The sequence below is a fragment of the Perissodus microlepis genome, chromosome 18 (assembly GCF_051167445.1).
Source record: "Perissodus microlepis isolate ML-2025 ecotype Zambia chromosome 18, ASM5116744v1, whole genome shotgun sequence".
Taxonomy (NCBI): Eukaryota; Metazoa; Chordata; class Actinopteri; order Cichliformes; family Cichlidae; genus Perissodus; species Perissodus microlepis.
In genome coordinates, this window is record NC_140478.1 from 10,677,047 (window position 1) to 10,702,602 (window position 25,556).

General features: G+C 42.5%; 1 protein-coding gene across 1 annotated transcript; it reads right to left on the minus strand.

Annotated features, from left to right (window-relative positions):
- Positions 1-10,658: 10,658 nt before the first annotated feature.
- On the minus strand, positions 10,659-19,526 carry LOC146367310 (major facilitator superfamily domain-containing protein 8-like). The gene is made up of 9 exons (XM_084913089.1): positions 19,469-19,526; positions 19,261-19,380; positions 18,924-19,003; positions 18,185-18,455; positions 14,921-14,994; positions 14,423-14,636; positions 13,342-13,464; positions 13,036-13,166; positions 10,659-11,147 (listed from the first exon to the last, which is right to left on the minus strand). Exons 1-9 carry the CDS (start codon positions 19,521-19,523, stop codon positions 11,067-11,069), a joined length of 1,149 nt encoding a protein of 382 aa, XP_084769215.1. The 5' UTR covers positions 19,524-19,526; the 3' UTR covers positions 10,659-11,066.
- Between the last annotated feature and the right edge of the window lie 6,030 nt (positions 19,527-25,556).

Below are 25,556 nucleotides of genomic sequence, written 5' to 3' on the forward strand. Positions count from 1 at the left end.
ATGCTGTGATGATGCTGTGACATTGATCCTCAGATACTTACATGCACAGTCGGCGTTTTTGCTGGCTTTCCTTCCTGGTTTCAAAAAAAACTTTATTAGTGTAGTAGGTCTTGTCCAGTGTTACTGACCAAAGCACATACATTCATATAGCTCTTTGAACACTAACATTGCACAGTGCTTTCCCTGTCACTTTGTCAGTATGTATCATGTGTTTAAGCTCTTCATATTTTCCTCATATTATCTCCTTTAGTAAAATCAGCCGCTCGGCTGCCAGCACACTTATCCATGTTTGTGATTGGTCACATGCTGCCAGTGCCAACCCTTTTCATGTGAACGTGCTTCAGCTAGACTGATAAACCCTGGATTAGCCTGTTGAGTTTATAACCACCTTCGTGCGACGGTTTCATCTGATGGCTGATGTCAGGGAAAGTGAAGCCAGATCGTGTAAAGATACTTTGGGTGTACTCAAAACCCAACTTTTAGCCTAAATTTGAGAACAGCCCACCCAAATGACTTAAAACTCGACACTGCACTTACTGTGGCCTCCAGCAATATACCTGCCAAGGCTGAAGTAAATCATATCACCCGAACACACACGTTCAGAAATTCCTTCCTTTAGATTTAATGCCCTAGTGAGTATTTACAGCAGCATATGTGGGACCGACTTAAAATAAACAAAGGGTTCGTGGCGGTTATAATGAAGGAAAACGCGTCCCAGTGCAACAGCGTGGCTCACTGGTGTGTTTTAATAGTTTTTGAACAACAATTAAGTTATGACACAGAGGAATAAGTAATATCAGGCTACTGCTACGCATACAGTACTTGCAAGGAGGCACAATTCTCCGTTGGTTTTCCTATTTTGGAAGGGATTTAATGACAATTAGAAAATATTTTTAATAATCTCAGAGCTTCCTGAGGTTTCTGCACATGCATCCTTTTACTGATCGGGTTTGTGGGCAAAGGCCAGCGTATCTGCATTCTTTTCTGAGACTGAATTTATGCCTCACCATTCCTTTTCTATGAATCATAAGCAGAGCTAAAAAAAAAAAAAAGAAGAAGAAGAAGAAAAAAACGTTCTCAAGGCCCACAAACATGAAAACAGCAAGGTCAGTGTGTTTACTCTGCCGTTGGTAATATAAAGCTCATCTCAGCGCGAGTGTCTCCAATTACAACAAACCACTGGGCTCGCTGCTATTCCTTAATAGCTTCTTCCATATCTGACACTCTTCATTTTACGTAATGAGGGTCTTCAAGATGTGAATAAAGGTATGCATATGATTTGGTGCGAGGGCTGAAAATGAGACGTGCCTCGGGGTTCACTTCAAACAAGACAAAATTTGCAGCTCGAGAGAAACTCGGTGGCTTTAAAGCCGACATCTGTTCTTCGTCCCTCGTTTGGGGGCCAGAAAGGAAGCAGCCTGGGCTTCTGTGCCAAGGAGCCTCTTGTCTAAATCTCTGCCAACTTATTTGTCGCTGTGGCCTCATTGCCCGAAGAACCAGCCAGCCACTCCAGCCTAATGGTATGGTCATCTGTCGGTTCATCTCGCAGCTCGCAGCTAAAACCTGGTGGCACAGAACATCAGAGAGTGGAAAGGAGGAGGAGGGAGGGAGGGATTGAGAAAGGGAGGGGAAAGTGAAACCAAATCCCCGAGACTGGAGTCGGTCCTCGCTGTTAACACCGTGAAGTCACCTAAAGTTTATTGCTTGTCCATTTGCCAGCAATCTAAAGAGAGGCTTAACTCTCCCAGGAAGCCACAGAAAGCTCTTTAACTGCCTGACCTTCCTGTGTTTTTATGGAGCCGGGGAGCAATTTAACATGTTTTAGTTAGTCTGCTTCACCTCAGCGGAGATGCTAGAAAGTGATACGATGCTCGGAAATCAGTATTAGCCGAGCCTGATAGGCCCGAAGCCCATATCTGCCTCGAACATCTCAACTGCATTCACGTTTCCAGCAGGAATTCATCATTAGACTGGCCTTGAAGTGCATTATACCGCTACCTTGAAGTCTAATGGCCTGTAATAGAGACATGTAAGTATACAATGAAGTTAAGGCTGCGAGACAGAAGCTGAACGGATCCCCCCCAAAAAAAGAAGAATAGACACGGTGAAATTCTGCTACCTCTGGGATAAAGAAACTGTCACACAGGCACAGCTTCCAGTTTATCTTTTAATTAACGTCTCATACACCGAGACAAACACACCATCAATAATGCAGCGGCAACATGCTACAATATTAATGCCAGACGAAATGAGGTAATTAGACGGGGGGAACTATTTCCAGCGCATGTGCGCGCCCAGCTAGCTAGCATCGCCGAGCGGGAATTACTCGGCGGGATACAAAAGGGATGCCGCTACAATGGAGTCATGAGAAGAGGGGAGCAGCTGATCCCATGTGTGCCAGGGCCAAACGGGAGGGGACAGAGGGCCAACGTTTTGTTTGTCAGGATGAACAAATGGTGACAAACGATAGCAAATTGGAGTGAAGGCCCCCTGCTGAGCTATGGTCTGCCCACTGAGGTCTCAATAGAGCAGAGGTGCTATGGCTCGGGAGGATAAAGACACACATATATAAAGTTATCGAAATGTAATAAAGTTCGAAGGCGTGCCGCGCATACAGAAGCAGGCCCAGCCACGACAATAAGATGCCAGAGACAGGAGCCATTGGAAGCTTGGAGACGACACACAGAAACAAAGGGCTCCCCTGACTATCTAATCCAATGTTTCACATGAAAGGCTTGAGCCTCTGCCGAGGACTAAAACAGCATTTGGCCTAATCCTATAAATCTATATGATCGAGACAGATGGAAAGTAAGTTCTCTCAGTCTGTGCCACTGGGAAAGAAAGAGAAAAAGCCTCATACCTCTCACCCCCATAGCCCTTGTTTCCAGCCTCATCTGCGGCGAGCTGCATAGCATAGCAGGCGTATAACCACAACACGGTCTAAAATAGATTTCGGGGGCCAGCTCAAGCCACGTACAAAAAAAAAGTGTATTTCATTTAATTGGCTGGATAAGACAAAGATTTTTTAATTTCCCCTGAGATACGGGTTGCCAACTTGTGTTTTTACACTGAAAGAAGAAGAACTGTACTCAGAGCAGTGCCAAGAATTTACAATGTTCTCTCTCTGTTTCTTTTTTTTTCCACGGGCGATGCTGCGTTTTTTCTCTCTCCTCGGAGAGCTCTGCAGATATTGGATTAATTATGCAGATGTTTAAATATCAACCTCGATCAAAGACTCCTACTAGTCTGCGAACCTTAGTTTGTCTGCGCTCCGTCTCCTAAGACCCGTCGTGGCATATGCTCCGGCACGGAGGACACACTTTCAGCTTTTCCTCTCCGTTTCGTGATTCTCCTTCCCTTCCTCCCTCCTCCACACAGACAGGCCATAGTGTGCGGGCACAGATGAGATTTGCATGCATGTTAGACTGGATTACACATGCAGGCTCTGGGAACCCGGACCCCTGTGGTCTCCCTTCACCGTTTGGGCCCGAAAAACCGCCGAGTTCTCCTTTCAATCAGCAACTTCAAACAAATCTCACAGCTTAATTGGCTCAGGAAGATACAGAATCAAAGGTTACATTCCTTAAAATTTGTGAGAGAAGAAGAAAAAAGTTTTGCAGTCTCTCTGCAGCTGCCCGTTTAAATTTGTCTCAAAATCAACTGCAGTGAAGCGGGGCCCTCATCAAGTTTTACATCCATCAGCAGCCAGGTTCCTAACTCGGGGAGATAAGGGTTAATCCTCTAAGTGATACGTTTAATCCCCGATCTTAAGATGCTGTGTGCGAGAGGGTAGGAGATGCCAGATAAGAGAAGGCAAATCTCCTTAAAAATAGCTGAGAACGCAGCATCAATCTGCCAGGAGATGCAACAAACATTTGATGATTTGATTTTAATTTCATATTGCCTCTTTCGTCAATACATCCTTGATCATGCACGTGTGTGTGTGTGCATGCGCGCACGCTTTCCGGTCAAGCCTCTCCAGCCTCGTCAGTGTATTTATAGAGCATTTGTTGACACTGACACAGTATTAAAGTGGCTGCAAAACAGACAATGAAAACATCTCGTCTCCAAGCATTTGTGTGTCATTACATTTAATCATACGAACATTAAAGTAAATTGTCAGCGCTGTCTTCTTTAAGCAGCTAAGCCCCGCGGAGCGCCTCTCCTCAGCGGGATTATAAATGAGATAGGATTTAATATTGATCCTCCGCTGACCTCCTATGAAGTTCTCATCATTTCATAATATTCTCCACAAATGCTGCTGATGCGATCAATGAACTCCCACAGGTCCGCGCACGTAAACCTTGACCTTAGCGCTCAAGCATGACCGGGCTGTGCGCGGCCACAGGAGAGGATAAAGGCGAGGGACGACGCACGAGGACGCCTTGTTTACTTGATATGGCGACTCTCCGTGCGAGTCCCCGTCACCCCCCCCCCCCCCCCCCCCCAACCCCCCCAGTTCTCATCATCTCTTCATGCTTGCATCTCTAGTTTGGACACTATTACATTTTTAGGCTCCACAGCACGCCGCTGAGTAACGCCACCTTCAAAGGGCTAGACCGTGAAGTATTGGATAATTTTTTACCTCGCACTGGAACGAAACTGGTTGATGAGCAAATTTACTGTCAGCTCTGAGGCTGTCTGATGCTACTCCTCAGATGAAAAGAGGAAGGAAGGAGGAAAAAAAAGGAAAAAGAATCTGTCTCCTCACAAAACACGGGGCTCATAAGCAAGCCACATAAATAAATGAGCTTGATAATTATCGGAATATATTTCCATTCCTCTTACAATGGTCCCCAATCAATGAGCCTGCCTTTAAAAGTCAGAGCTCGCATATGTCCCAAAGGCATTCATTTCACTGACGCTCACATATGAGTTTGGGGGTGGATGCTTGGTGTGGGTGGAGGCAATTGATTCAATGTATCTGAGGCGATGCCAGCCGTACATAATACACAAAAAACAGCGACGGAGGAAGGGTGTGGGCGGCGGGGTGTGTGTGTTTGTGTGTGTGTCAGAGTAGGGAGGGCTACCTGAGTGACTGTAGCCTCTAATAAATCAAATCATTTGCCTTCCCGCCAGCTAGTCCTGTTTTGGAGTCTAAAGCTGCTTATGAGAAAAAAGACATGAGGAATTGTGATTTGTATTCATCGATACTGAGCCACAAGCACACGATGTCCCCTCTCCCACTCCCCTGTCAGCTCATTAGTCGCCCATCTCGATATTGCTATAAGGTGTAGATTCAAGCTCTCATGTAATTATGCCTGCACACACAGAGAATTAGATAAAGAAAACCTTTGCATAATTGGTCCAGAAATGTCCCTCCTTTAGTCCTGTGTATGTGGGTGTGTGTGTGTGTGTGTGGGGGGAACAGAGACACACACACATATTATTGGACAGGAGCCACACCCTGGCAATGACATCCAGAAGTTAGATTTTTAAGTCGGTAACAATAATGTGTGTGAAACTGTAAATCTTCGGCCAAGCTGGCAGGAGACCAACCGCCGACATCTATTTAAAAGATTTTTTTGATGGATAGTCTCCTCCAAGGAAACGGAATCACATCCTGGATATATACATTCCTGTATAATTAAACCTCTTAATAAATGATTTGTGAGGACAAATCTTTCCGCACAAAAATATGGATGGCAACCAGAAAAGGAAAAAGAAAGAAAGAAAGAAAGAAAGTCGTGGAATGAATATATCTGCCTGATTTCTCCCCCCTCCCCCCACCTCCGTAGCTAATAACTCATTTATCATCTGCGACCTATTAATGACCATCTTCAGTAGAGCCGTAATACCATCAGAAAGAGGAGAGACACTCTTTGCCTTCCTGTTGCTGCTAACATAATTGTTACAGATCATCTCCATTCGAATGCGGGTGCAGGTGTTGGTTTTTTTCTTTGCTTTGGGACCGAGTACCTTTATCTTTGTCAGATGACAGTGTCAATTTGGCTTCAAAGCTGGTCAATGCTAAAAACAGCCGTTTGTACATTTTTCCCTTGATAAAAGTGGAGTGGATGCATTTGATCAAATCTCTGTTGCATTTAAATTTCTATGGGGAGGAGAAAAAAAAGTCATCTTATGTTGACTAATGTGTTAATTAAAAAAAAGCACCCCAAACCAAATAAATTATAATACAAAAACACCACAAAATTTACATTCTTGCATATGGAAACGTGTGCATTAGAAAGGTGATAGAAGATACAGTTCATGTAATGCATATAATTACATATTCTGTCTTCATTCTGTGGTTTCACATTACTATACTGCCCGGAGCTGGCACTTTTCAATCCATGAAATCCACAGACTGTATATTAAATATAGACATCCTTAAACCCCAGACTCTAGCTTGATCATCCATGCTATCAGAAGTAACCAAGTATGCTAAGCTAACACCGAACTCCAGTAAGGATAGTTACCAAGCTTGTTCCATAGACTCCGTGTGTGCATCATATACAGATACCTGCTGAAGTAATGTGAAAATAAAACATTACCACGCAGCAGTGAATATTATTCCCAGGAGGATATCTTTACAAACTAGTACAGAAAGAACCAACATCACAAACAGGTTATTGCAGTAAGTAAATAAGTATGCTATAGAAAAATTAAAAACCTGTTTATTTCTGCTGTGAAGTTAGTTTTGGAGCATGGACGATGAAAAAAGATGGATTTAGCTTCTGCGCGGAAAATATGAAGCCAATTCTGAAGTGACTTAAATCTGCTTTCCATCTCAAGGCCACCAGATGGCGATAGCTGTGGTTAGCCTATTAGCCCCTTTCCACCAGTACTTATTCAGCTCGGTTCGGCTCTATCCGACTAAGTTTTTAGGGTTTTTGATTAGGTGGTAGTACCTGCACCACTAAAAAGTTTTAGTACCAGTTCAGCCGGTATGACACCAACAGACAGCATGCCACCGACTGGCAAGTCACTGCCGTCACTCAATGAGTGAAATGGCAACGAGACAATGGCAACACAAAAATCAGCACCCTGGTCTCAGAGCCTGACAAAAAGTCATACTTAGATATACCATCGCCTCAACATCCTCCGTTTTAGTGTTGTGTTTGTGTCACATAGATATGACCTCACAGGGTTTTAGGATGCGTTGTTATAGCAACCTGATGCACATTAGGTGGCACTCAATTGTAATGGAAAAAGAGAGAAACCCAGTAGAGTTGAGTCAAAGCACGCCGAGTTGCACTATGTACAACTGGAAAACAGCTACATGTGAAAAGGCCTCTGTAAACACTTTCCTGCTGAGTTATGTACTCACTAACTCAATATGAATTATATTGAATTATAAAATTAAATCTATTTTGTTACTTCTGGTCGCACAATGTTTCAAACTGGAACCTTATCAGTGATATGAAACCGTCGTTATCCAATGAGTGTGTGGTTACACAGTCAGACCCGCTGCTCCCCATCAGCCTTCAAAACCAAAGGGTGATGTCATTATGCTACACATTATCAAGTCACTTTAACCTGTGGGTTATTGATGGGGTCAGTTAAGTAGCAGAGGGGATTGTTAATCAGTTTTAGCTACTTTGGTATTAATGAAATTAACAACTGTTGCACTAGAGGGGTAACAATGAGACAATCCACAAAACAGGAATGCTTTTACAGCTGGAGGCCACGGACATTTTATCTGACAGGATTTACATTATTTTAGCATTTGGCTAAGATCAGTGTCATTGCTGGTAGCACGAGGCGATACCTAGACCCTACAGAGGTTGCACAGGTAGTCCACCTCCTCCAGGGTGGCACATCAATATGTGACATTGGCAGAAGGTTTGCTGAGTCTCCCAGCACAGTCTCAAGATCATGGAAGCGATTCAAGGGGACAGGCAGTTACTCTAGGAGAGCTGGACAGGGCCGTAGAAGGTCCGTAATCCAACAGCAGGACCAGTATCTGCTCCTTTGTCCAAGGATGGACAGGATGAGCACTGCCAGAAGTGGAGCCCTACAGAATGACCTCCATCAGGCCAATTGTGTGAATGTGTCTGACCAAACAATATGAAAAATGGGCTTCACGAGGGTGGCATGAGACCCTGACGTCCTCTGGTGGACCTGTGCTCCCTGCAGAATTGGCAGGTCCATCACTGGTGCCCTGTACTTTTCACAGATGAGAGTTTGGTGGTGGGTTGGTGATGGTCTGTGGATGCTTATCCATGGAGTGCTGCACTGCCCTCTATAGACTAGGCAACAGCACCCTGACTGCCATTAGGTATCTGGATGAAATCCTTGTGCTCGTTGTCAGACCCTACGCTGGTGCAGTGGGTCCTAGTGCATGACAATTCCCGGCCTCATGTGGGGAGAGGATGCAGGCAGTTCCTGGACCCCACACTCGCCTGACCTAAATCCACAAAAACACCTCCGGGACGTTTTGTTTTGGTCCAACACCACAAAGTTGCTCCTCAGACAGTCCAGGAGCTCATTGATGCCCTGGTCCAGATCTGGGAGGAGATCCCCGAGGACACCATCTGTTGTCTCATTAAGAGCATCCCCGACGCTATCAGCCATGCATACAAGTATGCAGGGACCATACAAACTACCAGTACCATTTTAAGTTACTGCAAATTAATTTTCTGTCAAATGGACAAGCCTGCTGCATTATTTTTCCACTTTGATTTTCAGGGATCTTTGAATTCAGCCCTCTGTAGGGTCCTGTCACTCCTAACACATTATCCAGTCCGTATCAGTCCAGATATCCAGCATATTTTTTTCCTCATTAAGATCTGGTGTATATTAAAAGCATTCCTTTTTTTTTTTAGCTTTTTATTCATGAGAAAAATGTCATGACAGTAAAACCACAAAGGCCTGGCACGTTTGGTTAAGACTGAGTGTAACACATTAAACTGTAGTTACTTCACTGTTCACAGCTCGGTTCACCACAGAGCAGCAGTAACATAAAAACCCGGAGTAATGGCTACATCCAGCAAGATATTTTTACACGATAGCTAAAATAACCGCACACAGCAGACTGATTGTTCCTCGACATGGCATGAAAACAGTTTGTACACAGAAAGCAGACTGAGTCATTTATAGTTATGTGGTACTACAACATGCAGATGCATCCACTAAAGCTCCACGGCACCTTCATCTGTTCCACAACCAGAATAGCCAGGGTTTCCGCTCTCCAATTACACAACATTACTTCATCTTTTGGCCTCTTTCTATCCCACTCACAAAAAAAAAATAAAAAATCCCATCTCCATAGCAACAAACTCTCATCCATAGTTCACAAAAATAATTGTTTGCTCCCGCATCAAACAGTTGTTCCGTGGAAGCTGTTAAATTTTGAGAACTTGTGCGTCTGTGCCCACCTTTGGTATATTTAACAAAAAAGCCCAAGGCCTCTGACTTTTCTATTTATGTCCTTTGTGTGCTTCTGCCTCTATACGCTGCCGCAGAGGCTGAGGTGGAAGATAGTTGACTGCACCGGTCCAGACGGTCTTAAAAGCAGGACTGTTCATTATTCACATGTCCTTGGGTTGAGTGGATGCATGTCTGTATTGCTTGTTATTGGTCAGCTCGGCTCTGATGCTATCACATAAAGGCACAGATGCTGGGAAAAAAAGCACTTAAATAAAAAAGATGTCAATGTTTCTCCTGCTTGTTGCCCCAGAAAGACAAAAGAACTTGTCGCCTGGTGATGCCATGGAAATGTTTACCTGTTACACTAAGCTAGCTTAGTCTACTGAAATCAGCAAGAGCACATTTGACTAATTTAAGTTTATTAAACCGCACATATTTAACAGATTTAAATGTATTTTGTTTATATTTATGTTGCAGTATAGGAATTTCTTTCAACCCACAGGATAGCAGGAATCATGCTGGAAAAAAGGAGAGTAAATTCAGGATTGACCTGATTCTACGCTCCCTCTTATCTCCCTTAAAATGTCAAGTACCTGAATGCGCTGATCAGGCCATGAAAGTACTTATATATATTATGTCCTTGAGTCCCAGAGATTAGAATTTCCATTTCAGGCAGAAAGCCTCTAGAAAAACCAAACATCACATGCTGAGTGAAGAAAACTGGAAAGGTTACTGAGCCTTATCTGCAATTATGCAAAAACAGAGAGATTGGCCAAACCCATGTTCATTGCTACAAAGGGAATCTACAATGCCTTGATGTTGCATTCTCGTCTCTTAGTGCAGATATGTAGCACGCAGCACATCCTAGAGGAGGCTATAGGCAAGAACAGCTGACTGTACACTACTCACACCTAGTCATGTTTTGAATTATGAACACAGGCAATTAAACTTTAAATCCCCCCTTAGTAAGAAGATAGAGCCGACTAATTAAGTAAGTCCTTTTTAAATTTGGTTTTAATTCAGAGCTCCTCGAATGCCAAGCTGGCGTAGAGGATCAGATCAAAACAAGCTTGGTTTACTTTCATTCAAAGCTTTGCATTTTTGTTTGTGTTACATTCAAGTACCTAGTTTATTCCAGCATTAGAAGGGAACAAAACAACAAATCTGAAAATCTTCACTCTGTCTGACCTTCTTCTATCAGCAGCACTGACATGGAGCTTCTCAGATGTTGACAACTCTACTTCTGGACTCATTGTGTCATCTGTTCTCCATCTCTCTCTTTTTTTTCCAAAGGAAGAAAGACAAGAAACAAAGCTTTGCTACAAAGGTCACTCAGAAAAACCTGCTTCTTTCTCTCATTTATTTATTTTTTTCAAACAAACACCGGGGGAATAAAAATAGTTTGGTTTAAAAATAATGGCTTTCATCTTCATTTATGCCTCTGAATATTCAATATGAGAGCAATGGTGCCCCCTTGTGTAAAATATAATTAACAGTCTGATAGTGAATATGCACCTAAGGTCAATTATAATTGAATCTGATAGCACAGCTTAGAAACGAACAGTGTTATTTAACCGTGAAAGAGTGTGATCACCTTTACAGCAGCTTCTGAGGTCCAGCATGTGTTTTGAACATTTTTTATTCCACATTCATACATTTCCCTCTGCAGTAAACCTGTATTGATTCTCTCAGAGGTGAAGGGCGCTCCCTCTGTCCGTCTTTAGCCTCTCCTGCTCTTCACAAGGACTGCAGCTCTATCCTCCGCTGTCAGAGCTCTGTGCACTCTGCACCGCTCGCGGCTCAGTCAGGCGGTCGTAGGACAGCGCTGTCATAACCTGCGAAAATGTACAGTGTGATATGGCTTTGGAGAATAGAGAGAACCAAGTAATAAGTAGAGGCTATCAAAGACATGCTGAGTTAAAGATTTTACTGGCTAGAACAGCCTGTGGCTACTGTTTTTCACACTGGATTGGTGAAAAAATGTTTTTTTAAGCAGCAGCTTCGGCTAGTTTCATACAGGGAAGGTAGATGAAGGACAGAAAACGGAGCTCTTTCTCTCTGCTGACATTAAAATTAAAATAACCATTAAAGATTTTATAAGCGTTAAATGATCAGTCTGAAGCCACACTCGTGTCTATGCTAAATGTGAAGCTACAGCTAACCACATAGCTTAACTTAGTTTAGCATGCAGAATAAACATAAATTCAAAAGAACAATTTGGAATTTTATCACCAAATTCCTTTTTTTTTTTAAACAACAGCAGAATGTAACATGTTATATTCCAGTGAGCTTTCCCACCTGCTAGTTTGTAGCGTCTGTTTTCAGTCTTAACGCTATGTGAAGCTAAAGTAAGCTATCCTTTAGCAGAAGGCGATTTTCTTAAAGCCATACACAGTCAGTCTGCCTAATGACCAAGACTATATTAGAGAGACACACAACCCAGACAATCACGAAATGAACTATGGGATATTCCAAAGCACAGATGGCTGTATTAAATATAAGTTTAAAGGGGAGAAAGGCGTTTTAAACCGTATTTTGAGCTTTTAACAGATTATGCAGTATATATATAATCTAGGGAAAACTAAAAGGAACATTTTTGGTTCAGTCGCACTATAGCAAAAATTGAGCAGCAACCTTCTTGCAACTAGGAAAAATTGGTGATTGCAGGGTTTATGCACTGATGTTGTTTGTTGTGTTTTGTCTTTCCCCCCTCTCACCCTCAATCGGTCGTGGCAGATGGCCGCCCTTCACTAAGCCCGTTTCTGCCGGAGGTTTCTTCCTGTTAAAAGGGAATTTTTCCTTCCCACTGTGACCAAAACACTTGCTCATAAGGGGTCATCTGATTGTTGGTTTTTTTTTTCTGTATTCTATGTATTATTTTAGGACCTTTACCTAGGGCTTAAAATCTGGGACTGTCCACCAATTGCTCTTAGAACTGAAGAAGCTTCTCGGAGGAGAGATGAAACGTCTTCAAGAAACCTTTTCTTTTAAAGCTCCTTAGACTATGATGGCCTGGATGACTGAGAACCTTCACAGACATAGGTCTTAACCTTACAATAAAAAGTGCATGGAGGCAACTGTTGTTGTGATTTGGTGCTATATAAAAAGAATTGAGCTGAACAGAAAAGTTCGTGGCGCGCACTTTTAATACTAAGGCAACTGCACAGGTGGATGATCATGGTCCCCCTCAGACTGACTGCAATCACTCTCAGATACCTTGTAGAGGTTGCCAGCTCACTGCAATCAATCAATTATTCTGCACCAAAGAGTGCAACCTGTCTGCAATAGGTCTCCTTGCAACAGGGGACTTGACTCAAGTGATTGCAAAACAAAATTAATTCTCTATTTAAGCAAGATTGCTGAACGCCTATGTCATTTTGCAGTTAAATCGCTGTCCTGCAGCAGCTACATCACTACTTCTGGAGGAATTTCAGGTCTGGATCTATGACGTAAACGCTACAAGCGATAGCTTAGCTTAGCTTAGCACTCTATAAAGAATAAAAATTTGAACAACACAAAACTTTCCAGTTTCTCTTTTGTATCGGTTAAATAACTGTATATGGCATGTCTTATCCCGTTGGTTTATCAGTGATAGTAGATATGTGTTAGTACCACATAATAGATTACGTGCTAAGCCAAGCTAAGCTAAACACCTGACAGAACACAGCCACATAGCCAGTCTGTGTAACACTACACTATTACTGAGCGCCTTGTTCTACTTACTGTGATCATAAGGAGTAGTGCCAGCATCATGCCCAACATTATGTACAAATTATTAGTCAATCCTCCAGCCCACAAGGGACCCAAGATTGTGGCCAGGCCCCCAACTGAGCGTCTGACACCTTGGCTGAATCCTTTTGGTGAGGGATCACAAAATATTAGGTTATTTATTTCAGATATAAACATAACAATATGGCTTTAAAGTTCGCTACGTGTAATTTTTTTTTCTATGCATCACATGCGCTGAGCAACAATCTGTTGTTTTAATGTGTTGAGCCAGCACACGGTGCCAAGGTAATATGAGCCAACCTTGTGTTTTCTCAGCAGTGACTTTGGAGAAGAGAGACACCTGAGACACGGCCACAAAGGGAAGCCCCAGCAGCTGCAGAAACACTCCGATGATGAAGGCCGACAGCTCCCATCCATAACCACCTGGCAGGGGTGGGAAGATGATATCACAGGATCGCTAAATTAAAGTAGTTTATCACAGAGTAAATGGAATACATAATTCAGCAATTACCTTTAGCGCAATCCAACATAAACCCTCGCATACCTATATTTGATAGACCTAGTGGCCAATAAATATGACAGTTCTGAAGCTTCTTATTTCTCATGTGGCGTCACGATCATTCAAAGAGTGTGGCAGATCATGCTTCGGTTGCCCAGCTCGTTCGTCCGTCGGTTTTTAAGTTTCTCCCACAAATGGGCTGGCAACACCAGAGACGGCTCAATCTGAAAAACGAAACCCCTGCCAAGCTGGCAGCCACTCGATTTTTGTTCTCTGCTGCTTTGCATCATGCACATGCCTGTATGAATTTGTGCCGACTCGAATTGTTGGAAGTTCTTGCATGAGCTGAAAGTCTATAATTTTACGATCAAATTACAGTTTCACCAATCAAACATGCCTCTCAGTGGACCCAAAGGATAAAATAGTTTTTCTTTAGGTGTCTTTCTTTCAGGTTTTATGTCTTTGTTCGGTTGCTTTAACCAAAACGGTTAACAAACGGCAAACAAATGACAGCCACGCTTTAACAAATAGCGTTTTTGCTAAATTCGATTACTCTAATCCTTTTATATGTACTCAGGCACTACCCAGCTCCAGCACCTGTCACTTGTAATCAGAGCGATAAACGTGACGAGCTGCAACAGACGCAGGCCAACACTAACATACAGGATCCGGTTTGCCTCTATGGTATCCTGCTGAATGATATCATTTACAGAGCACACTCAGTTCAGCCAGTGTGTAACCCAATATGGCTCTGCTGTGCTCTACACACCGACACTGGTGGCACAGAAAGGATTTGGCTCAGAAAAAGAGGCATTTTTGTGTCTGTGTGTGCCTGCATTTGTGTGTGTGTGTGGGTGTGGTTTTTCACAGGCAGGTTAGCACCTCGGGGGTTGCAGAGGAAGATGAGGCACCAGATACAGGCGGTGCAGCAGATGACCAGGCCCGCTGCCAGCACGGCGCGGTCCGCCACCTTCCTGCTCAGCCAGCGTACAAAGAAGAAGCCCAGGATGACCTCCACCCCGCACAGGCTGTACATGAGGCTGTTGCCCAGCTCGCCAAAGTTGAAGTGGCGCTGCGTAAGAGGGGTCACCATGGTCTGTGAATTTTTAAAAAGACACCAGTCATTTAGGCAAAGCAGTCCATTCAGAGGTAAAGAAAGGTAACCACTGCCAGAGTATTCAGTTAGGTCAGTTTAATGAGAGGTGAGAATGGATCTTTACACAGAGGCTGATTATGTGCTTCAGCATTTAACTGATTATTTTCCCAAAAGTTTAGGTCTTAGAAGACTCCGTGTTATTCACTCTGGATGGTAAACAGTGTGACATAGTGTGAAATGTTTGGAATCGCTGCCTGATGGATCTCGGTGGTCGCTGCTCTCACCTCCAGCGCCGTCTGATTGAAGAGAGTGATGAACTGAGCCGTGAGGACAACAACTACCTCTTCTCTCAGGAACTCTGCGCAGAGAAGGACAGAGAGAGAGATACCAGAAGAAATAAAATAGGGAAGTCAGGGAGAAAAATCCCCAGAAATCTTCAACTGCTAGCTTCAAATCGAAAGTTTCAACTGGCAAGTTAATTCGAGATCAAGAAGTTTTAAGAGAAAAGAAAAGTTGGACGATCTCAAAGCGGTTGTAAGATTGAAGGAGGCGTGACAAATCCTGGCTGCCTGGTCGTGTTGATCATGTCGTCCAAGACGCTCTATATCTATTTCTTTTGATGGAGAGAAGTATGGATTCTGATATTTATCTTATATCCAAAACATGATTACACAGGAAAAAGGGGGGGGGGGAAGCTTTCAATAAATTCCAAATTTTGATACCAGCTTTTCCTGGAACAAATTCCTCCTTATGGGCTTGGAGAGGAGGAAAACGAGCTGGGCTTGCTGCTAAATTTGGATGCCAGATGGCTGGAGAATCGGCTTGATATTACACTGTGTGATCCACTACAGTTCAGTTCTCTGTGTTCAGCGTTTGCTATTGACATGGTTTGATTATTTTATGTCACTGGATGTGTATGTGTGCAGGTAAATACCTGATGTGGCTTTAAAATAATTTATTGTACCTCAGAAAGTTCTGAGACAGATTTTTTTCCCAAGATTTCCCAGCTTTTATTCCAAAGTCTGAGTCTACAGACTGATTATTAGACTCAAAAATGCTTAATAATGGACAAAAAAAGTTACAAAGTGGTTGCTAGGGTTGCCAGGTCTTTGGTATTAAAGCAAAGGGCAACCACTGGAGCTGAAAATTGCCTTGCTCTAAAAGAAAGTCAATCCTAATGTTAAAATATCCAGACAGTAGAAAGCATCGTTAAAGAACGAAAAATAGTTTCTGTGCATTTTTTCACTTATTACAAAATCTTTGAGCAGAGAGGGGTTTTTTAAGGACTCTGACACAAGCAGTTTGGGTCTTCTAGGTATCACCTCTGCTAATTCAAGTCACTGAGCTGGATCTTACCTCCATGCTTGTGCTGTTGGTGCCTTTTATGACAATTTTAATTGGCTAATATGATGTGTTTCTGCGTGGTACAGAAGTTTGTGTTTCTGGTTTGGTGAGTGAAAGTCTAATATTTGATTATTATCTTTGTTAACACTAATTAGCTGATTTGTGTGTCTGTTCATTGATCCTATGAAGTTTATGGAAGCAGACTGGTAACCAAACCTGCTAGAGTGAGCTGAAAACCTGATTCTTCATCCAAACATCAACTCTGTCTTCAATCTGCCAATCCAAATTAGCCCAAGATTTATTTAAACTTTTAAAAAAAAATCCAGCTGGCCACTTTGATGCTTTTCCTTTGGACCTTAAAGACATGCTCCTGCTCAGCCGATACATTTTACATTTGATGCTGCACAGAAAATAAGTAATAAAATGATCTATGAGGAAAATGCTTTGACCTAAAGATGGTTTTCTGGTGATGCCACAAGTAGACAAAGCAAAACAGCAAGTTCCACCGTTTTATTCATTGTATAGCTTAGCTTAGGAAAGAGACTAGCTAGCATGGCATTAAAATTAGCTTACCAGTACTTCTAAACATTTCATCACTCGTGAGAGGCGGGGTACAACCTGAAAAGATCAACCCAAAATTCAACCCTAAAACTAATCATACTTTCTTGATCTAATTGGAAAAACTAAGAAGCTATATAGCCTAGAACTGTTTTAAACCACATATTGACTTCATTGATATCATTGTTAGTTATCCAGGAAGACATTTACTAGCAGAGGATCTAGCACAGAGTAAAACCTGCATTTCTTTTATTTCTATATTTTTATACATGTTAAACAAATGAAGACATTCACTCCTGCATCTGGACTTTCTGCTCAGTATGAAAGTGGAATCTAACTCTTGATTACAAAATATCTCTTAAGTATGTTTCAGATAACACATCTTTGAATGTTTCAGTCTTTTCAAGGGAGAAGAACTAGAGCGTGAAACAGAGCAGGCTACAAACCCGCAGTGCCGTGTAAGCATGTGTAAAATCTGATCCAGTTCAGATACAACACAAGTACATGGACTAAAAAAGGCAGTTGTGTAGTTTTCCTTGTTCCAAAAGCAAAGATTCACACAGATTTTACTGGTGCTGTTATGTACTTTTTTCTTTCCACGACACCTACCAGAAAAACCAAGATTTGATGAAAGAAAGTGAAAGATCTGCCCCGATTTTCAAAGCTTCTCCACTGATACACAAAAAGTCAGAAAAGATCAATAATTCAAGAGAGCGAATACCAGACACGCTGTAAGGGCTAACAGACACTCCTACTGCATGTGCCAGAGAAAACATCCTCCGCTCCTGCTGCGTTTCTGGTGTTGTAGCTTCTCTTCGTACAAAAAGGAATCAATAAGAGGAATGTTGGCCACATTACCAATTCTGTCTCCATTTCATCCACAAGTCAACCACAGCAAGTCAGTCAATAAAAAAGGAAGTCTTCCATCCTTCCCTCTGCCACGTCTTCAAAGAGTGAGAGAATCAATACAGCACACACACACAAACACACGCACTCGCAGTTGTGTCTTTAGAGGACACAACACCAACTCGCATTTCCTGGAGAGTTACTTCAGTCTTAAACACAACTCTGACCCCAACACTCACCTCGACCGTAAGCTTTAAATACGTCTGCAGCTTAAATTTAACGACGTCCCCAAAAGAAAAATAAATCCCCAGAATGTGAGTGCGTAAATCTACGATCAAAGCTTTAGGTCCTCACAACATGGTTAAGACAAATGAGTAAGTACTCAACCCACTCACTCCCAAGACACACACACATGCACACACACAGTCAAAGAAAGTACAGAAAGGATATTGAGTAGCGGCAAACAATCGCAATCGCCATGTAAACGTACTATGACACTAATCCAATAGTGCACCTGACATCATGTATATACATGCTCTGACATAAACCAGACATGTACACGCAAGTCCAATCAATACACTGGGAATCTGATCTGACATGCTGCAGGAAATTCCTCAGAGAGACCTGGAGAATGGAAAGTGTGTGCGAGACTGAGTGAGCAAATGCAAGCAAAATCAATAGAGCAGATATGAAACATGTGCATTGGCAGTGACACCTCTTCCTACCTGAACGCTGCAAAATGGGGCAGAGGAAAGCTGACTGTAATTGCTCGAGACAGGCAGTGAAACCTGCCGGCTCACCTCTGCTGGCGCTGAAGTTTCGGAAAGGGTCCGAAGCTCTGTGGACGGGTTGCATGTCAGACGAGGTGGAGGTCTCCAGTTGGTCGGAGTTGAGGGCTCTGTAGGTGTGCACCGGCTCCTCGTCAGACCCCATCAGCGGCACCTCTTCCTCTACCTCCTCCTGTTTCATCTCCATCATCGTGGCTCCCCCCTCGCAGCTAATGGGTGGTACATCCCAGTACATAGCCAGGACAACAAACTGGAGCAGCACCCACAACAGGCACATGAAGATCTGACAGCATGGAGGAAAAACCCACATGTCTTCAAAGATCTTACAGTTTAAACACACAAAAAAAGATATTTTCACAGGACCAGAATCCCTGGAAGCTTTCAGGAGAGATAAAGTGGTTCAGCTATGGAAGCGCTGCCTGGCAGAGTGAAATCTAGAGAGGGATTCTGGGTCATATTATGCGGAAAAAAATGGAAGCAGGCATATAAGAGCTTTGTTAAGTCTCATTTAAGCTTCATCCGCGCTACAGGTGTTTTATTCAGGCACACTTAGATAGAAACAGATCGATACAGGTTGTTACGGGACCGAGTACCGCTGCAGGTGTTTTGTATTCCTCTTACTCACAGGAGAACAAAGGAGGAAAAATATATATGTGAGCACAGAATGTAGAGCGACTATTTCTGAAGGTTATTTCTGTATTCATGAGCCTTTCACAGAACCTTAGATTACTGATTATCTGGATGCTGTTACCCCAGGAGACGTATACTTGTTCACAACAAAGGGCCCCAGTTTGAAATCACACAGCCGCAGGAACAGGTTGAACGCCGGCCCTGTAGAGACAGGAGGAAGTGCTTTAAAGATGAGATAAATGGAAGATGTGTGGAAACAGTAGCCTGCTCCTTAGTGATTTTATTGAATGTTTTTTTTCTGCTCACAGTTGAAATGAAACATCAAAAAAGAAAAAAGGAAAAAAAAGGATCACGAAATCCTTCCCGCTGTCTAATATTTCCTCACAAGGCAGAGGGGGTGGTGAGAAGTGAAATAACACCTATTTCTCTGTGGATAAGTGGAAAGGGTAGAAACTGACCGACAAGAAGACCGGCTTGTCGACCAGCCATGATGGCGGCAAATATGCCAGCTCGCTCCTCCGGCTGAGTGCTCCGAGTCAAAAAGCCAAAGATGGAGGACCCGGCTCCTGCTCCGACACCTTAAACATATCAAACTATGATATATTACATGCATTGAGTGTTAACCGTTTTATGTAATGCATGCGTGCCTGTGTGTGCATGTGTCACCTGCTACAATCCGACTGCATAACAAAAGCCACTTTGAGTATCCAATGAAATACATAAAGTTACCTGAGAAGAAATAAAAAAATAAAAAATTGTTGTGAAATGCATCTTCATCTGAGGCAAGATCTTTGTTTAAATGTTTCCAAAAAAGTACTGGCTTCACCCTGTAACAATTCCATTAACTTCTATACTATTCTATACTTTGGCTAGTTGGCTAATGTTAGCATGCTAACACGCCAACCAATGACTGTATAAAAAAAAGTTTTCTTTTACTAAAAAGGTCTACAGTCATTGATTCCAACACATTCGGTGACAATAGAAAAACACTGTATCTAGTAAAGTGCACATTAACAATAATAGACGATCATGTGGTACTGCTAATGTTTTAGTTAGTTGATTTTAGCTGATAGTAGCTAGGTTTTAGCTAGTATTTACTAATATTTAGCTACTATTTAGAATATACTGTTAGTCTAATAGCATTCAGGTGATTTTGTTGTTTGGTTGACAACATAAATTTCTTTACAATGACTCACATCATTCCTATAATGCTTTGCTTAAAGAACAAATTCATAGTTCTTTTAGAAATTCCCATAATCCATTGTGTGCATCCTGTAGATAAAAATTTGAATCGCAGAGGCAGCTAGAGAGTTCTCATTCTGAAGCCTGTAGCTGGCTACTTTGGTAAGTGCCCTTTTAGCTCCAGTCACACAAGCCTAGAGACTAGTCAGTGGCTATCTGGTAACCGTGGTCACTATGGAAACATGTGCATCCACTAACAGATTAGCCAGTGGCTGCAGGAGGTTAAAGGTCCACTGTTAATAGCCCAGATACACAGGCCTAGAAACTAGTCAGTCACTCCCTAGCAACCACTCTCCAACCACGACTGCTTGGAGAGTGGTTGCTAGAGGTTGGCACGCACTAGCATGAAATTGGTCACAAAGCAGTATGGAGGTATACCGTGCGCTACCAGGAACCTCCTTGCAGTTGCTTTGGTCTCTAGCAAGTTGCTGCTGTCACCAGTAGTTTGCATGGAAGACACGTGAACCTTCTCTGTTTCAAGTCTTATTTTAGTTTTACAACAGCAAGCTATGGGGCAACTGCAGCAATCTGCTATCAACAAAAGCAATCACAAGGACGTTGTTGGTACAGTACCCTCTTTGTGACTGATTTCACCTAGTAACCTCCAGCAAACACTGACCAACATAACCCAGCGGGTGGTTGCCATGGGGTTGCCAGCCAGTATAGGTCTACATAACTGAAGCCTTTTTTTTCTTTTTATGAAACCACACGTGATGAAGTGTGACCGACAATCACATGGCAGTAAATGGCCAAACACAATTTAGCAAGCACTTCCTGCTTAACTGTGTCTTTTACTCTAAATGAGACTCAGAACAGAATCAATATTTTGGGAAGGGACCAGTAGGGTGATTTCTTCTTTGACTTTTCTACAATCAGACTTCTTTTTGTAACTGCAGAAGCCACCCTCTGCTGGCCATTAGAAAGAAAGCAGGTTTAAATCAATTCTGCGCCTCTTTCACTATTCACTTGACTTTCTTCCTCCCGGAGGCTACGTTCAAAGAGAAATTTAGATTGCATTCAGATGAAAAGAGTGACCTGATATCAGATTTTTTGTAAGCTCGGTCGTCTATAAGGAATTCTCTGTGTTGCATGAGGTGAAAATAAATGCGTAAAAGATGACCCACAGAGTCTCTTCATACAGAAGCTTGACGCAGAGTCTAAATTAGTCATGTGATGTCTCTTGGCTTGACTACTTACCAACAATCTCGAAAACATTTGAGAAAAGGACAATGGACTTTGTAGTTTTGCTTCGATCTGACCAGATGCCAAATAGCGGGCCCGTGACCAGTGCACTCAAACTGAAGGCAGACAGACCGAGACCCAGGAAGTAAGGTGGGGCCTCCAAAATCTGTAGATACCTCCATATTGTAGGAAGAATGACAGCTGAGGCCACCACAGAGGAACAACAGAGAAGGGTTGAGACGTGTGCAGTAATATGCCAAAAACAACCCTGAAATGATATCCAGTTTGATATGAACTTACCGTACTCTATGCCACTCAGCATGAATATCAGTCCAATGGTGAGAAAAGTAAGATTCCTCTTTTGGTGATTATCCATTGTCCTCACTGACTTGCTTCTTTTTACATGCCAACCTCTATCTGCGCATGCTGCTCTGAAACATTCTTCAGAGCCATAATCAGATAACAAGAGACACCATGCATCCTATTACAGCTGCCGGCCCAGATAATCAGAGGAATCTGTTGCAGCGCTTTACAAGGTCACAGCAAAACTTCTTAGAGATGGACAACAAAGACCATGGGAGGCTTTTCTTACAGAAAAAGCTCAGGACGAACGAAGCCTGGACCACGTCACAGCAAACATGGAAACAATACAAACAAATATGAAATGATTGCAGTAGTCCAATTCCATTAGGCATTTATGTTAAAGATGAAATTCTGTTTGACTCCCGTCCTCGGTATAGCACCACGCTGCGAGATCGAGGCAAGTTCTCAGGTTGCCCGGTGAGGTAAAGTACCCTGAGGTTTATACATATTTAAACTTGTTTGCTTCAGTTTCATCAAAAGCACCTCACAACCTTGTGAAAAAATGTGCAAGGCCTATCTGCCCCTTTTGGTTACACAGTAATATGCAAAAGTCTTGAGACACTCCTCATTTCTTTATACTTTTCTTCCAAGGAGGCAGACTAAAGAAGAACATCCAAAGAAGAGCCAGAGCAATAGTTCTCCAGGCCTTCTGAAGGAGTTCCAGAGTTTTTCTTGGAACTGACCATTTTCATAGTAAATCTTTTTTTTTGTTGTTGCTTTGCTTTGTTTTTTTTCTGTTAAGCCACTTAACACTGACCCATGAATCATTCAAGCATAATAAAAGCTCCTACACATAACAGAGAAAAGGACAAATTGTATCTTTAAGGCACTTTGTTACTTGAAGCCTGTTGCAAAAACACATCTTCTGTTCAATTTCTGTAGTTAAATCTATGAAAAATGGCAATGATAACATAAAATAGTAGTTTTGGCGCAATAATGTGATTCCCAAAGAGCTATTAGCTGAAAACTCAGCATATCCCAGCATGGTGTGTAGTTTGTCCTTAAGAATTTTAGGAAACTGCTGAAAAAAATCCAGCAAAGACTTGACACAGGACCTGACAGACGCATCTGGTCCTTAAGTTGATCCATCTACTGTTCACTGAAGCCTACTGAGAAATGATCTCAGTGAAAGGAAGAAGCCAAAGGAAGAGAAACAGGGACAGAAGGCTCAGGTTATGGTGTAATGCCAGATTACACAATAACTAGACTAAAAATGAGGAGCAACAGATGGAGTGGTGAATCCAAATATGAAATACTTGGTTCAAGTATGTACAGAGGTCAGGAAAGAGGTACAACATAGAGCACAGGTGTCGAACTCCAGGCCTCGAGGGCCGGTGTCCTGCAGGTTTTAGATGTTTCCTTGATCCAACACAGCTGATTTAAATGGCTAAATTACCTCCTCAACATGTCCTGAGGTTCTCCAGAGGCCTGATAATGAACTGATCACTTGATTCAGGTGTGCTGACCCAGGGTGAGATCTAAAACCTGCAGGACACCGGCCCTCGAGGCCTGGAGTTCGACACCCCTGACATAGAGTGTGTACAACATGGTGGAAGCTCTGTCATGGTTTTGGGCTCCATTTCGGTCAGTGGTGTTGGAGATCTTGTCCAAATTGATGAACACAGAAAAGTACCATCAAATTTGGATCTATCATGTAGTACAATCTGGAAAGCTTCTGATAATGTTTTAGCATGACAATGATCCCAAACACACTGCCAATGCAGTAAACGTATCCCTGAATAGAAAAACACACAGTGAAACACTACCAGTCATGAATTGGCCTCCCCAGAACTCGGACCTCAACAAGCAGTGTGGGATCGTGTTGACAAAGAACAGAAAAAAAAAGGCAGCCAACATCCAAAGAAGAGCTTTAAATGTTCTTCAAGAAGCCTGAAGAACTATTCCTGAAGACTACTTAGCCTGAACTGTCTTAGACAGAGAGTTCGGGCTAAGTAGAAGAATAAAGTCACACCAAATATTGCCGTTCATGTTTGTTAAAATTGTACAAGCTCTGTTTTTGCCTCATATACTGTGTGTTTCCATGCATGTTTGCACATGCTTCAATAAATCCCTGCACCTGTTTCCTATTTCTATAGCACAATATAAAGAAATAAGGGGTGGTTTGAGACTTTTGCACAGTTTTTTAAATAGGAATTGTGCTTTTTACAAGCATGGGGCTAAATTTAGCTGTTCAAAAACACAATAAATCACACAGTGATAAAACAAAAAGTAATGAAATACATCAGATAAACAAGGACTATATCTTATGGAGCTTTAACAGCAGAGCGGGCAACGGAGGAAACTATTCAGCTTAACGCTGCACTGTATTCAATACTGAATAAATTAGGTATGACACTGCTGTCTGTTGTGTTGAGCTGTAGCTCCTTTTTTCAAGCTGCTGTGGTGTTCCTAGCCTTGGGCTCGCTGTATTAAACAGAACTGTCACCAAGTTAATACCGCCATATGTTTTTCAGCAACCCATGAATAATACAAAACATTTGATTGTTTGAATAGCAGATATAAACTCGCTCAGCATCATGTGCTCATGCCAAATAACGTCCAGACAATCTGAGAGGTTTCGAGCTCACCAGGCCCCTGCAGTGATGAAAAGTCGCAGGACTCATGTATTTGGGTAGGAATCTACTGTATATGTACGCGTGCATATATGTTTTGTTGGCCATAGTGTTGACCTTTCTCTAATTTTTTTTAATGAAAAATGATTTCATAGAGCATGTGTACTCACCAGTGTAGCGTCATTGCGTGTTTCATTCTGTGGAAACGGTAATCAAGAAGGGATTCATCCGGCTCGGCTTTTCCGTGACAAACGGCTGCTGCTGAGTGTCACAGGCCCGCTGAGAGGCCATTAGCATCCTACCTGCCTTACCTGTGGTGGTTTCTATAGAAACACATATGAGGGTGGAAGGTGTTTTTGCACTCACCTTTGAGCTTTGGTAAACAACAGGAAGTTCCCCGGTGACTAAACTGATATCGAGTCCACTCAGCCAGTCACAGCAGTGCCCCGGAGCCTGTTGGAGATATGAAATGATCAGCTGCTGGCAGAAGGACATTTGACTTTCAGATAGAGAGGCGCTTGTTAGGTGGATATACTGTACAGGAGGTGGCTCAGATAGGAGTGGGCATGTGGTTGAACACAGATTCTCCCCGGAGGTCATCCAGCATCCCCATTAACATTAACCTGCACGGTGCTCGCAGGCGGCAGACACGGTAAGAGCCGGCAATCGACTGGGCCAGGCACCAACACTTTTGGGTTCATTATGAAGGAAAAGCACGGCTGAATTTAAACAGAGCTTCACATTATACATGCTATAGGTGCTCACTGGGTATGTATAAAAACCAGTTTGTGGTGACATCAGTCAGTTCATACTGCATTCCACTGATTGTACATATGATTACTACTATAAGCCTGGAAAATGTACATCTTCTGTTTGTAAAGTTTAAAAAAAAAAACCCTAATGATGTCATCAGGTCTGTACTTAAAAGGTTCAGTGAGTAGATTTTTGTTTTTATTATGCACGTGCAGAAAAAATGTAATGTAGCCTATATTTTGTATCCTGTCCTGCCTCCAACAGGTTACAAAACCAGTAAGTTTCATGACATCCTGCTGGTCTGTTAATGGCGGTGGTTAAAAAGAAATATTGTATAAATATACAAACAACTGCAGCAGTCTGTAACGGATATGCACTGTTGTAAACAAAGGACTAGTCAAGATTTTAGAAAAAACTATTCAACATGTATGCATGTGTGAGATTACAGCACATGCACAGCACAGAGTATTTCTAAATGTATGGCTTGAAGGGGAATGATATATCAGAAATAACCTGTATACATTCACCAGTCACTTCATAAGGTACAGGTTGCTAGTACCAGATCAGCCCCACTTTTGCCTTCTTTCGTTTTAATTCCTCATGGCACAGATTCAACAAGGTGCAGGAAGCATTCCTCAGAG